At 51.9% G+C, this 12,440-nt stretch overlaps 1 protein-coding gene across 4 annotated transcripts in view; it reads right to left on the reverse strand.

The window, feature by feature from the left end:
* Window positions 1-395: 395 nt before the first annotated feature.
* LTBP2 (latent transforming growth factor beta binding protein 2) overlaps window positions 396-12,440 on the reverse strand; it is a 130,026-nt gene continuing 117,981 nt past the window's right edge. For all 4 annotated transcript variants that reach the window (XM_075129776.1, XM_075129775.1, XM_048854681.2 and 1 more), the window contains 6 exons: window positions 7,624-7,752; window positions 5,257-5,397; window positions 4,634-4,801; window positions 3,484-3,771; window positions 3,060-3,209; window positions 396-1,483 (listed from right to left, as the gene is read on the reverse strand). In XM_075129776.1, coding sequence (XP_074985877.1) covers window positions 1,311-1,483; window positions 3,060-3,209; window positions 3,484-3,771; window positions 4,634-4,801; window positions 5,257-5,397; window positions 7,624-7,752 — 1,049 coding nt within the window. In that variant the 3' untranslated portion in view covers window positions 396-1,310. The remainder of the gene's footprint in view (window positions 1,484-3,059; window positions 3,210-3,483; window positions 3,772-4,633; window positions 4,802-5,256; window positions 5,398-7,623; window positions 7,753-12,440) is intronic.

Below are 12,440 nucleotides of genomic sequence, written 5' to 3' on the forward strand. Positions count from 1 at the left end.
GGCCCAGCTGAGGATGCAGCCAGTCCCTGCACTGTGCTGGTATGAGGAAGCAGCTTGATGCCACAGCCCACTGCCAGGCTGGACATATGATCTCCCCTCAGTTATAGGAAAGGAAAAACATAGTAGGAGTTAAGGCTACTCACCAGCTAGTAGTAAAATGTCCCTTCAGGGCTGTGTACCCTAAATTTAAAAGGGCCACCTCCCCCTAAAGAGAGAGTCTGGGCAAACGTTGCCAGAAGACAGTGGCCCTCTAACTGGGGAATTAAAGGAAGGTGCTCCTGCTGCACTGTGTGCATCACCATGTATGGACTCTTCTTCCCAGGATCTGAGTGGTCAGGCTAGGCAGAGATGAGGCAGGGATAGTCCTGACCAACCGCAGTGTCTAAGCCACAGGGTCCAAAATAAACGTTTTATTTAACAATGACAGATGTTCCCTAGCAGATTCCATTAGGAAAAGCCACCAACAGCTTTACAAAGTTGGAACCCCATCCCCCTGCTAGGCAATCGTACAAAGTGCAGGGGTGAAGTCTTGTGCCCAGGGAGAGCAGGGTCCCCAGGCCTTTCAAACCTGCTGGGCTCCACGTCCAAGCCACCGTCAGAGGACAGGCAGCATCTGTACAAAGCTGGAGCTGGCCCTCCTCACACTCAAGCTCCCAGGCCTGGGGGTTCATGCACCAGGCTGTGCCTTGGGGCAGGGCAAAGACACCAGCAAAAGCAATGAGGGGTAACACTGGCAACTATGAAGGCTCTGGACTATGGGTGGGAGTGGGGTGAATTGTCCTGTGAGCCCTCAAACAGGATAGCATGATGAATTGCTATCAACTCCTCTGCCAGGCACTGGGGAAGGGCTGAGGCTTCTCACCACTCTCCGCTATTTACACCGGTTACTGAGGAGCTGGGGGAAGGTGCTGCCCTTCTGCAGCTTCAGCTGCTAGAGTTCCTTTCTTAAGGCCTGTTTAGCCATTTCAATAATGGTGAGCCTCACAGGTCTGCAGTGCAGGGAGATGGGGGGCTCTGTGGGTTGGTCGGGGAGAGGAGTGGGGGGCCTTGTGGGTCCATGTTGTGGCAGAAGCAGGAGGTTGGTGATGAGCAGACCAGGCAGGGAGGTGGCTGCAGATGTTTGGCGCTCTCTACCCTGGACTGTGTCCCTATGGGCTCAGCCAGGCGCGGTATGGCAAGAAGGTTGTGCGCTTTGGGGGATGAGCAAAGGGCATCAAAGCTACTGCAGTCCCAGGGGGCCTCTCTCCAGCCGATGGATCCCAGGTACCAGCAGAGTGTCTGAGGGGGGCCACCCTTGCCCCGTCAGTCCCCTAAAGCTGTGCTGCCTCTGGGCTCTGGGTCGGTGCAGGAGCACAGCGGTGGGGCTCAGCCTGCACCACAAAGCCAGGCGAGCAGTTGCAGCGATAGGAGCCCTCTGTATTTTCACAGGTGCCGGCCTCACACAGGGGCCCAGGGCCGCTCACCACCTCACACTCGTTAATGTCTGAAAGGAGAGGGATGAGAAAAAAGCCTGAAAGCCATGTTCTGTAGCACAGCACCCCCACTGCACAGTATACCTCCAAATCCAGCAACTCCATGCCCCCACAGCACACCCAGCTCCCCCACACCTAACACCCCCACTGCAAGGAGCCCTCCAAGCCTCCCACACCCAGCACCCCCATGCCACACCCAATTCCCCATTCCCAGCAGCCCCCAAGCCACACAAAGCTGCCCCAAACCCAGCACCCCCACATTGCAAAGCAATCCCGTGACCCCATGCTGTAGTGTTCCCTCATGCCCAGCAACCTCACAGTGCATAGGGCTCTCGTACACTGAACAAAGCATCCCATGATATAAACTGCCCCCCATACAGATCATCCCAAGAAGAATGCTTTGTGCTCCCTCTCAAGAATGAGATGAGCTAAACAACAAGATTTGGGGGAAAGGGTGATTTTGGTGTTGCAAAATTCCTCTAGCTGATTTGGCAAGGTTGCCGGGAAACAGACAAGGGCATCTCTGGGGTGGCCCTGAAAGGGGCCAATTATCACCTCAGGGACCAAAACACAGGCAAGGAACCTTGCAGTGAGCAAACAAATGAGCATTTTATTAACCTTACAGCTGTTCCAGAGTGCTGATGGAGGCCTTTTGTCTAGACCAGCGTTTCTGGGGCAGGAGAGTTAGTGTGGTGGAGGCCCAAGAGCCACTGGCTTTTAAACACCATGTTGATTAGACCTGCTGCGAGCACTGCTATGTGACAGGTGGCCAAAGCACCTGTACCAGGTCTGTACCAGTGCTCTGTGCGCTAGCACCATAGGGAGCCTGCCCAGACTGACGAGAGCGCACACACCTCCAACCCATTCTGCCCTCACTGTGTTTCCTAGATCCCTTCTCCTTCTCCACTTTTCATTTTCCTGTGTTTCTCCCCACAGCTCCCACACACACAGAGTGAGCAGGGTTCCCCCTCATTCCCCACAGCACCCCCACCTCCAGGACTGAGGAGGCAGGGTTCTCCCTCATTACCCACATCTGCCCCCCATACTGAGTGAGTGTGGCTCCCCCTTGTTCCCCACAATGCTCCCCCATACTGCGTGAGCAGCGGTCCCCCTTCCCATGACAGACCCAGGCCTTGTGTGAATCTCCCCTCAGCCTCAGTCAGGCTGTATAACCCAGCCACACGGGCCAGGAAAGTGGCTGATGCCCTGATTACAGTGACAGCCCTGGGTGCTGAGGAAAGGGGTCCCTACTGGTCGGACCCTAGTTCTCTTCCCTGCAGTTCTGTGATGGGAACGTAGTCGGAGTTGGGGTGGGGAGTGGTTTCACAAGGCCTGCTCCTATGGAGCTCCAGTGACAACTGCCATCCCCTGGCAGTGACCCTAGGGGGAAGCAGCAGGTCAGGAATGGCTGAGGGCTGCATGTGCTGAGCTCCACAGCTGAAGCGACTGGGAGCTGCAGAGTCCAGCCAGCACTCCTCAAAACCAGTATCTTAGCACCTGTGGGAGCCCAGCTGCGGGGGTGCAGGGCAGCTAGACCACCCCCTACCCTCTGTGGGGCCATTTCTCTCACTGTTTGGGGCCACTCACCTACACAGGCCATGTGGGTCATGTCCAGCTGGAAGCCGTCAAAGCAGTCGCAGGTGTAGCCCTCCCGCACGCGCACGCAGCGCCCGTTCTCGCAGCCGTTCAGAATGCCACACTCCTCTGCCTGGAGTCCCTCAAAGCTGTCAAAGTGCCCTGTGGATACAGAGGGGCCATCAGCCTGCAGGGAACACACTGCGGGAGGGGGAGGGGAGGCTGTCTGCCCATAGGGGAACAGAAGACCATCAGTCTGGCAGTTTGGTCACATAAAGGGGCCAGGGGCAGCAGATATGGATATTGGTCTGGATACGCAGATGGGGCCCCAACCAGGCTGGCTTTAGGAGAAGCGGGGGGGGGGGGTTACTTTCTGGGCACAGCCTGAACCTAGAGGAAGCCGCCAGGACATCTCTTGGTCTTCTTCAGTACTCACCAGTTTGGCTGGGCAGGTAGCGGGGCTGGGCGTGCTCTGGGTGGAGCTGAGGAGTGCGTAGGAATGTGCTGCCACCAACCTCGCTGCTCAGTTCTCTCTGGGCGAAGCTGGCATCAGGGGCTCCATACTCAGAACTCAGGTAATTGTAATAGGGCCCTAAGTCTGGGCTATAGAGTCCATAATGAGAGTCTTCTAGGCCTGGTCCATACTCGTATCCAGGCCTTTCTTGGAGTCCAGCCTCCCTTTCAGTCTCTCCCCAGGCCACGTTACACAGGTGAGCAAAATCCTCTGGAGGTGGAGAGAGAGGGAAGGAGCAGCCTAGCACCATGGCACGAAGGAGGGTAAGCCTGACTGTCTAAGGATGAGCTAAGTGGGGGGTTGCATCAGGGATGGACTCAGGCGGGGCAAAGAAAGGCCAAGCCCAGGAAGAGCAAAGGCCAGGCAAGGGCCAGGCAGAGCTAGGGCACCTATAAGCAATGGGAAAAGGCTCTGAAGCTGTACTTCTGTGTCCAACTCTTGTAGGAGGAGGCTTCCCCCTTGGGTCCCAGGGTCCTTATGGGATTTGCAAGGTGTGGAACCCACACTCCAAGCCATGACTAAGGGGGCTGGATACCTGCCAGAAAGAGTCTGAGTCTGTGTCAGATCTAACCAGCTAAGCAGGATTTGGCCTTGTACACTCTTGGAGGAGAACCCCTCCTGCTCCGGAACACCTAACTGCTGCCGGGAACAGTGAGGGTGACCGAGTAGTGGAGTCTCCCCTCGGAGTCGGTACTAACTCCAATCCCTCAGCGCAGTACTAGGGGTGCTGTGCCATTAAGTGCCCTCATTCAGATACCATCAAGCAAAGGACTCACATGCTACCTCAGCCAGAGGGAACTCCCCTAGGAGTGACAGGAGAATTCATTCCCTGTGGCCCATTCAGGCCTGGGCTGCTAATAAGGGGGCATTTGATAACACATTGTGGGTCTGGTTTCTGGGAGGTGGACACCTGCTCACTGGGACCTGCTGGGAGAGCCCTCTCTCCATTCATCCACAGCCCACAATGACCTTTCACTCACTGCTGACCGTTGCAGGGTCTGACTAGCAGGAGCCAAGAGGCCAAAGGCTCCACAGTCCCTGAGCAAGCCTGTCCTCCTCCCCCGATTCTCACCAGAGGCCCTGTGGGGGCAGAGTGCACAGTCCTGGCTCCAGGCCTCGCCATAGCGGCAGCAGCACTCGGTGTACGTGGTCCGTCGCCCCCGCAGTGGCTGGTTGCAGATGTAGTTGGAGACTCTCTGCCAACAGATGTCCAGGTGGATTTCATGTTCATCCAGGTCTTCTGTTAGTGAGATGGGCAAAGAATGCCATGGGGACATCCCCTAGGTCTCCTGGGATCCCTTAGGAAGGCGCCGTGCCCAGTGTCCTGCTCCCAGACTGTGCCCCGCACTCACACCCCGGGCATTGAATTTCAGAGCCAGCCAGCACACTGCCCCTCCCAAAACATGAATCATGCACAGCGCTCCTCAGGTTCAGCACAGTATGCAAAATTCCCCCTTGAATCTGGCCCTATACCCCACAGCCCCTGCTCCCCCCATGTGCAGCACCACCTTGCCTATGGACTACTCCACCATTCTGCACCTTATGTCAATGCTTTCCACTCCAAGGAGGCATGCATGGAGGTCCTGGGGCACAGCCTGCACTACCGGCCCAGGCCAAGATGGTGCAGATCATAGGAGCAAACCCATCTCCCAAGGCCCTGCAGCAGCACCCAACCTGCTGGCTGGCCCCACTCACCAGCCCTGTTGGAGACGTTGATGCAGCGGTTGCGAGTCACATCCAGCACCAGGGGGAGGCTGCAGAAGCAGTGGAAGGAGCCTGCTGTGTTCAGACACTCGCCATTCACGCAGGACATTTCGTTCTCACACTCGTCTTGATCTGCAGCCACAGGAAGGCAGAGATACCCTTACACTGGCAAATGAGGGCACCACCCCAACCCTTGTCCCAGGGAGTGCCTCTGCCAACCTCTTCTCCACCTAGGGTTGCGAACTTTGTAATGTTTAAAAACCGGACACTCCAGCAGGAGTACCGGAACCTCCCCTTCTCCCTGAGGACCTATCCCTGCCCTGCCTCTTCTGTCGAGCTCCTGCTTTGCCCCTTCCCCCGAGGCTCCACCCCCCCGTTCGTTCCTCCTTCCCCCTCCCTCTGTCGCTCACACCTTTTCCCCTCTCCCACCTCCCTGTGTGGGTCAGGAGGGACTTGCCTGCAGAGCCTGAGAACTGCAGCCACCCAATGCAGGTAGAGAGCGACCCCAGCAGAGTAGGGGCAGGCATGAGTGATGACTCGGCGCCTCCCGGCCTCCCCTATCCGCAGTAACAGGACTTCGGGTGTCCGCTCAGTAGATCTGACCAGTAGGGTTGCCAGGCATCCAGTTTTTGACCAGAATGCCCAGTCGAAAAGAGACCCTGTTGGCTTCGGTCAACACCGCTGACCGGGTCATTAAAAATCTGGTTGGCTGCCTGCAGCGGGGCAGGCAGGTACCTTCCCAGCTCCTGGGAAGCTACCAGCATCTCCTTCTGGCTCTGGGAACCGTGGCCGATGGGAGCTACAGGGACGGAGCCTGCAAGCAGGTGCAGCACGCAGAGCCGCCTGGCCATGCCTCCACCTATGAGCCAGAGGGAGATGCCAGTAGCTTCTGGGAGTCACTTGAGGTAAGCACCACCTGGAGCCCACACTCCTCATGCCCTCCTGCGCCCCAACATCCTGCTCCTGCCCCAGCCCTGAGCCCCCCTCTGCACCCCAGCCCCAGCATGGTGAAAATGAGTGAGTGAGTGAGGGTAGGGGAGAGCGAGCAACAGAGAGAGGGGGAAATAGAGTGAGTGGAGCCAGGGCCTTGGAGAAGGGGCAGGGCAGGGGCCGGAAAAGGGTGTTCGGTTTTCTGCAAATAGAAAGTTGGCTACCCTACTGACCTAAAACTGACAGGCAAATTGGAGGATTGGGCCAAAAGAAATCTGATGAGGTTCAATAAGGATAAGTGCAGGGTCCTGCACTTAGGATGGAAGAATCCAATGCACCGCTACAGACTAGGGACCGAATGGCTAGGCAGCAGCTCTGCGGAAAAGGACCTAGGGGTGACAGTGGACGAGAAGCTGGATATGAGTCAGCAGTGTGCCCTTGTTGCCAAGAAGGCCAATGGCATTTTGGGATGTATAAGTAGGGGCATAGCGAGCAGATCGAGGGACGTGATCGTTCCCCTCTATTCGACATTGGTGAGGCCTCATCTGGAGTACTGTGTCCAGTTTTGGGCCCCACACTACAAGAAGGATGTGGATAAATTGGAGAGAGCCCAGCGAAGGGCAACAAAAATGATTAAGGGTCTAGAACACATGACTTATGAGGAGAGGCTGAGGGAGCTGGGATTGTTTAGCCTGCAGAAGAGAAGAATGAGGGGGGATTTGATAGCTGCTTTCTACTACCTGAAAGGGGGTTCCAAAGAGGATGGCTCTAGACTGTTCTCAATGGTAGCAGATGACAGAACGAGGAGTAATGGTCTCAAGTTGCAGTGGGGGAGGTTTAGGTTGGATATTAGGTAAAACTTTTTCACTAAGAGGGTGGTGAAACACTGGAATGCGTTACCTAGGGAGGTGGTAGAATCTCCTTCCTTAGAGGTTTTTAAGGTCAGGCTTGACAAAGCCCTGGCTGGGATGATTTAACTGGGAATTGGTCCTGCTTCGAGCAGGGGGTCGGACTAGATGACCTTCTGAGGTCCCTTCCAACTCTGATATTCTATGATTCTAGGTCCTCTTTTCGACCGGACTTTCCAGTTGAAAACCAGACACCTGGTCACCCTACCCCCACCTCACATACACGCTGTGCAAGGGCCCCAGGGAGCGCCTCTGCCACCCCCAAACACCCCCCCCCATCCCACACACACACTGTGTAAAGGCCCTGTGAAACGCTTCTGCCAACTCCTACCCAAACGAGGGCCTGGGGGACACGGCTCCCTAACACGCTAACCTCACATAACACGGGCACCACCACTGGCACCACCCACACAGCAAGGGCACCGGGCCCACCTAAGGACAGAATGGGCCTGCCTCCCCCAGCGAGGCACAGAGGCCCAGACAGAGGGAGGAGCCGTCCAGAGGGGAAGGCCCATCTCACCCACACACTCGAGCCGGCTGGAGTCGTAGAGATAGCCAGAGCGGCAGAAGCACTTGTACCCGGGCACCGTGTTCACACAATGCCCGTTCCGACAGATCTCGGAGCCGAACGTCTCACACTCATCGGCATCTGCCAAGAGAGGGGGCGGGAGAGGCTGCGTCAGTCACAGAGACCATGTGACTTGCAGCCAGCAGCAGGAAGGGAACCTGCTCCTTCCATCCCTGGGGTCGACATGAGCAAAGGCTGGGGAAAACCAGCTCAGCATCTAGGTCCTGAGCTCAGACAGAGGGAGAATCGTCGGTAGGTAGAGCAGGGGCAGGGAATCACCATGGGCAAAGTGGGAATAGGGGGAAGTCATGGGCCCAGAGCTCATTACGGACACTGCACATGCAATTCCCTGAGATATGCACACAAACAAGTTGCACCATTATATTTTTAACTGGTTTGAAAATCCATTCCGTGAAGCTAAAGGGCCAGAGCCAGAGCCAAGTCCACATTCCAAACCCACAAGCTTGGAATCCAGCTTGGCAACCAGGAGGAGAAAGAGCTAAATCTTTACAAACTGGAAGTCTGGTTTATAAACACGCAGAACTCAAAAACGGCTGCATGGATTCTGCTGAAACTTCCCAAAAAGCTTTGTCTCTTGGCTGGAATCAAACCTGAGAAATATCAGCCCAGAAAGAATTAGTTTGCCAGAGTTACTGGCAATGGGTAGAGGGGGCTTCTCATGGAAAGGGCATTTCAGTCTTAATGCTGGAAGTCACTCACACTCCTGCTATATTGAACAGTCAAAAAACCACGTTTGTCAATATTGTCTCAGAACCTCCCACCACCGACTCTGCTGGATTTAGGGCCAGAGAGGGCCATCCCAAAGGTGTCCTGGGGAGTTACTTCTCAGTGCAATGCTGTAAAAGAGTGCACTCAGTGCTAGAGCACTTCCTCATGGGTAGGGGTGGCATAGCAAGCTGCTTCCCCATCAGGCACCCCCTGCTGACAGCTGCTTTGGCCCTGGGGTGATAGCTCTTCCTGTAACCTGACCCTCCAGCCAGGTATTGGTTTCAGTCCACTTCTTCCTGGGGAAGGAAATCCCACAAATGACAGTCCAATAGTTTCATTTGTACTGTAAATGGCATTTCACTAGAAGCGATCTGTAGCGTGCTTATAGGTATTGTAATGAATGCACTGTACATAATTCGTAGTGCCTGGGCTTGTATTAAATCACATTTTTTAGGTTCTGATTTTGATGCTGACCCAAAGCTTGGCGGCCATAGTCAGTAACTGTTCTGATTAAGGCTCTGTATACCATGAGGAGCGTTTTCTTATCCGTCCCCCAATTAGTCCCAGCAAGACTTTTAAGCAGATTAATTTTTCCTTTACTACAGTTTATAACACTGGTTCACAAACATATTTGATTGCGCCCCCTTCTTTGTGTCTGTAGTCATTTACACCTTACTCTCCTCCAGGTACTATACCACCACCCAGCTCTGAAGGCAGAGTGGAGAGCAGCCGCTGCTGCTGGGCGCCCAGCTCTGAAGGCAGAGTGGAGAGCAGCCGCTGCTGCTGGGCGCCCAGCTCTGAAGGCAGAGTGGAGAGCAGCCGCTGCTGCTGGGCGCCCAGCTCTGAAGGCAGCGCCGCACCAGCAGCAGCACAGAAGTAAAGGTGGCAATGTGGAAAGTGGTATTTGTCAATATCACTTTTCACAGCAAACTTAGCACCCCATTGCCACCCTTCTCTGCTGCTGCTGCCACCCCAGGGCTGACAGCTGGAGCCCCGCCGCCTCCAGGTGAGGGATTTGGTGGGAGAGGAGAGCCTGATCCTGGGCTGCCGCCCGGTGAGGAACTGGGAGGGGTGAGAAGATCCTAAGTCCGGGCTGCCTCCCAGTGGGGGATGGAGGGGCAGGAGGGGCAGCCAAGCAGCAGGATGTGCCCTGCCTCCCGGATGTGCATGGCCCTTCTGCATGAGCCCCAGCCACCTGGGGCTGACAGCCGGAGCTCTTTAAAAAAAAAAAAAAAAAGCACACAGCTCGTGCCTCCCTTGACACATTCCTGCGCCTCTCTTGGGAGGCCCGCCCCATCGTTTGAGAACTGCTGGTTTATAAGATCTTTCCAAAGTAATTTAGTACCAAAAGTTACCACTAAGAATTTCAGAGGAACAGCCGTGTTAGTCTGTATTCGCAAAAAGAAAAGGAGGACTTGTGGCACCTTAGAGACTAACCAATTTATTTGAGCATGAGCTTTCGTGAGCTACAGCTCACTTCATCAGATGTATATGTACATCTGATGAAGTGAGCTGTAGCTCACGAAAGCTCATGCTCAAATAAATTGGTTAGTCTCTAAGGTGCCACAAGTCCTCCTTTTCTTTTCACTAAGAATTTGAATCTTTTAATTCTATGTATTTGTTCTTCATACATATACAGTTTACATTCCTTTGTAACTTTCCTTTTCGTAAAGATCAATGGAAAGCATGAACCCCATGCATTTCCCCAGTCAGAGGTCTCTCGTAACTCTTTGCTGATTCCCTTTTCTGCCACCTCAATATGCCTACTTCTAACCCACTGAGTACAGTCATCTGCGAATTCAGAGCAATGCCTATCTCGGCACTTATCAGCCCAATCTTATTTAACAAATAACACTTCCCTGTGGTGTGCCATTTTTAATGTTGTATATATTCAACATAACTTTCCCAACTCTGACCTGCATGGTCCTTTTACTCAAAAATTCTCTAACTCATCCATACATTCTTCCTCTTTTCCCTAGTGCACCTACTTTGTACAACTAGCTGTCCCTCCACAGCATATCATATGACTTCTCAATATCTAGAAAGGCAGCTATCACAAAACCTTTGTCCCTCGGACTTTTTCGTATTTCAGTTCCTAATATAACAATGTAATCAATGGTGCATCTTCCTCTTCTGAAACCACTTTGCACCTTACCTATGATGCCATTGTTTTCCAAATAGGCAACCAATCTTTCATTCACCATTTTCCCCATAATTTTATCCAGACAGAATGTAAAGGCAATCGGACTATAGATACCCACTTTTGTGAATAGTTTGCCTGGTTTTCGTATTGGAATTACTACTTCATGTTTCCACTCTATCAGAATAACTCCTTTTCCCCCATCAAGTGTTATATAATTCCAAGAGAACCCACAAACTGCTTTCAGAGAGATATTTAAACATTATGTTAAATACATTAAATTTACCCAGGTAGGTATTCTTGCTAATATCAATAGCTTCCTCAGGTTCCCATACAAAACCATTCATTCAGTACAGTATCTTCATGTTTACCTCAACTACATAATAGATCATGGCTCTCTTCAATGAATTTTCTTTTATTCTGGTGGAAAATGTCACTTTGATTTCCATCATTACTCATCCCTTGGAAAGTTTCTGCTAAAACTTCTGCTTTCTCATGATCAGAACTTGATTATCTTGTCAGTCCAAATGAGACCTGGGATGTGGCTACTCTTAGGCTGTGTCTACACTACGGACCTTACAGCAGCACAGCTGTGCCACTGCAGCTGAACAGCTGTAAGGTCTCCTGTGTAGCCGCTCTATGCCGGCAGGAGAGAGCTCTCTCTCCAGCATAATTAAACCACCCCCAACAAGGGGCAATAGCTATGTCAGCTGGAGACACTCTCCCACTGACAAAGCACTGTGCGCACAGGTTCTTTTGTCTGTGAAACTTATGTCAGTCGGGGGGGGGTGTTTTTTCTCACCCCCAGCCGACAAAAGTTTTGCCGACAAAAGTACTAGTGTAGACAGAGCTTCAGTCTGAATTCCATTCATTCTTCTAGTTTGCCTCTGTATTTCTGATGTCGTGGCATCTTTCTTTATCCACCCACAGTACTTCCTTCAACTTTCTTTGATTTTATTTTTTGTAATTCCTTGTGCTTTTGTCTTACTTCTTTTATATTTCATTCAATCGTCACTAGTCACTGTGTTTTTCACTTTTTTATAGGCTTTGTTCCTTTCTTTACCCGCCATTTTGCACTCCTCATTCTACCATAAAACTGAGTTTTGAGGGTACTTCAATATCTGAGGTATGGCTACAGTAGCTGCTGCTATTAATCCCATTATTATCATTGACATTCTCTGTCATCACTCACACAATGAGTATTCACAAATTCAGTCCATTTACTTGTAAACAGCTCCCAGTTAGCTTTCTTAAGATTCCAGGTGGGTAATTTTCCATTATCTTCAACCTTACCTTGCCCTTGAAAAATAATAAGTATAGGGAAATGATCACTCCCCATTCCTTCTTCCTTATATATTTCTCAGTTGCATTTAATTGCAATATCTACTGTTATAATTCCCACATCTAAATAGGAAAAACTACCATCTGCTGCATTAAATCTATTTGAGGTGTCATCGTTTAAAACCATTACACTGTTTTCATCCATGAACTTTCCTAAGTATGCACCCTTTTTATCAGTTGTCTTACTTCCCCACAATTTATCATCACTATTTAGGTCACCACATAATATATGGTCATTTAGCATTCTTCACTATTTCTTGTAGCTCCAAACTTTCTAATTTCCCATAAGGGTTGTAGACTTTATAAATCCTTACAGAAATATTTCTCTTCTGCATGAGGATCTCAACAACATTATATTCTAGGCTTACTTCCTCATTCTCTACTGCTATGTAGCTTAATCCTTCCCTTATGAAAGTACAAACACCTTGTCCTCTTCCTAGTTTTCAGTCTTGCCTAAAGGCACTATACCCTGGAATTTTAAAAGCAAACTTTCCAAGCAACCATGTTCCCTGGATAGATATGAGATCTGGTTTAGTTTTCATTTCCAGGATATTTTCGT

Source organism: Caretta caretta, chromosome 6, assembly GCF_965140235.1.
Source record: "Caretta caretta isolate rCarCar2 chromosome 6, rCarCar1.hap1, whole genome shotgun sequence".
In the NCBI taxonomy this organism is placed as follows: domain Eukaryota; kingdom Metazoa; phylum Chordata; order Testudines; family Cheloniidae; genus Caretta; species Caretta caretta.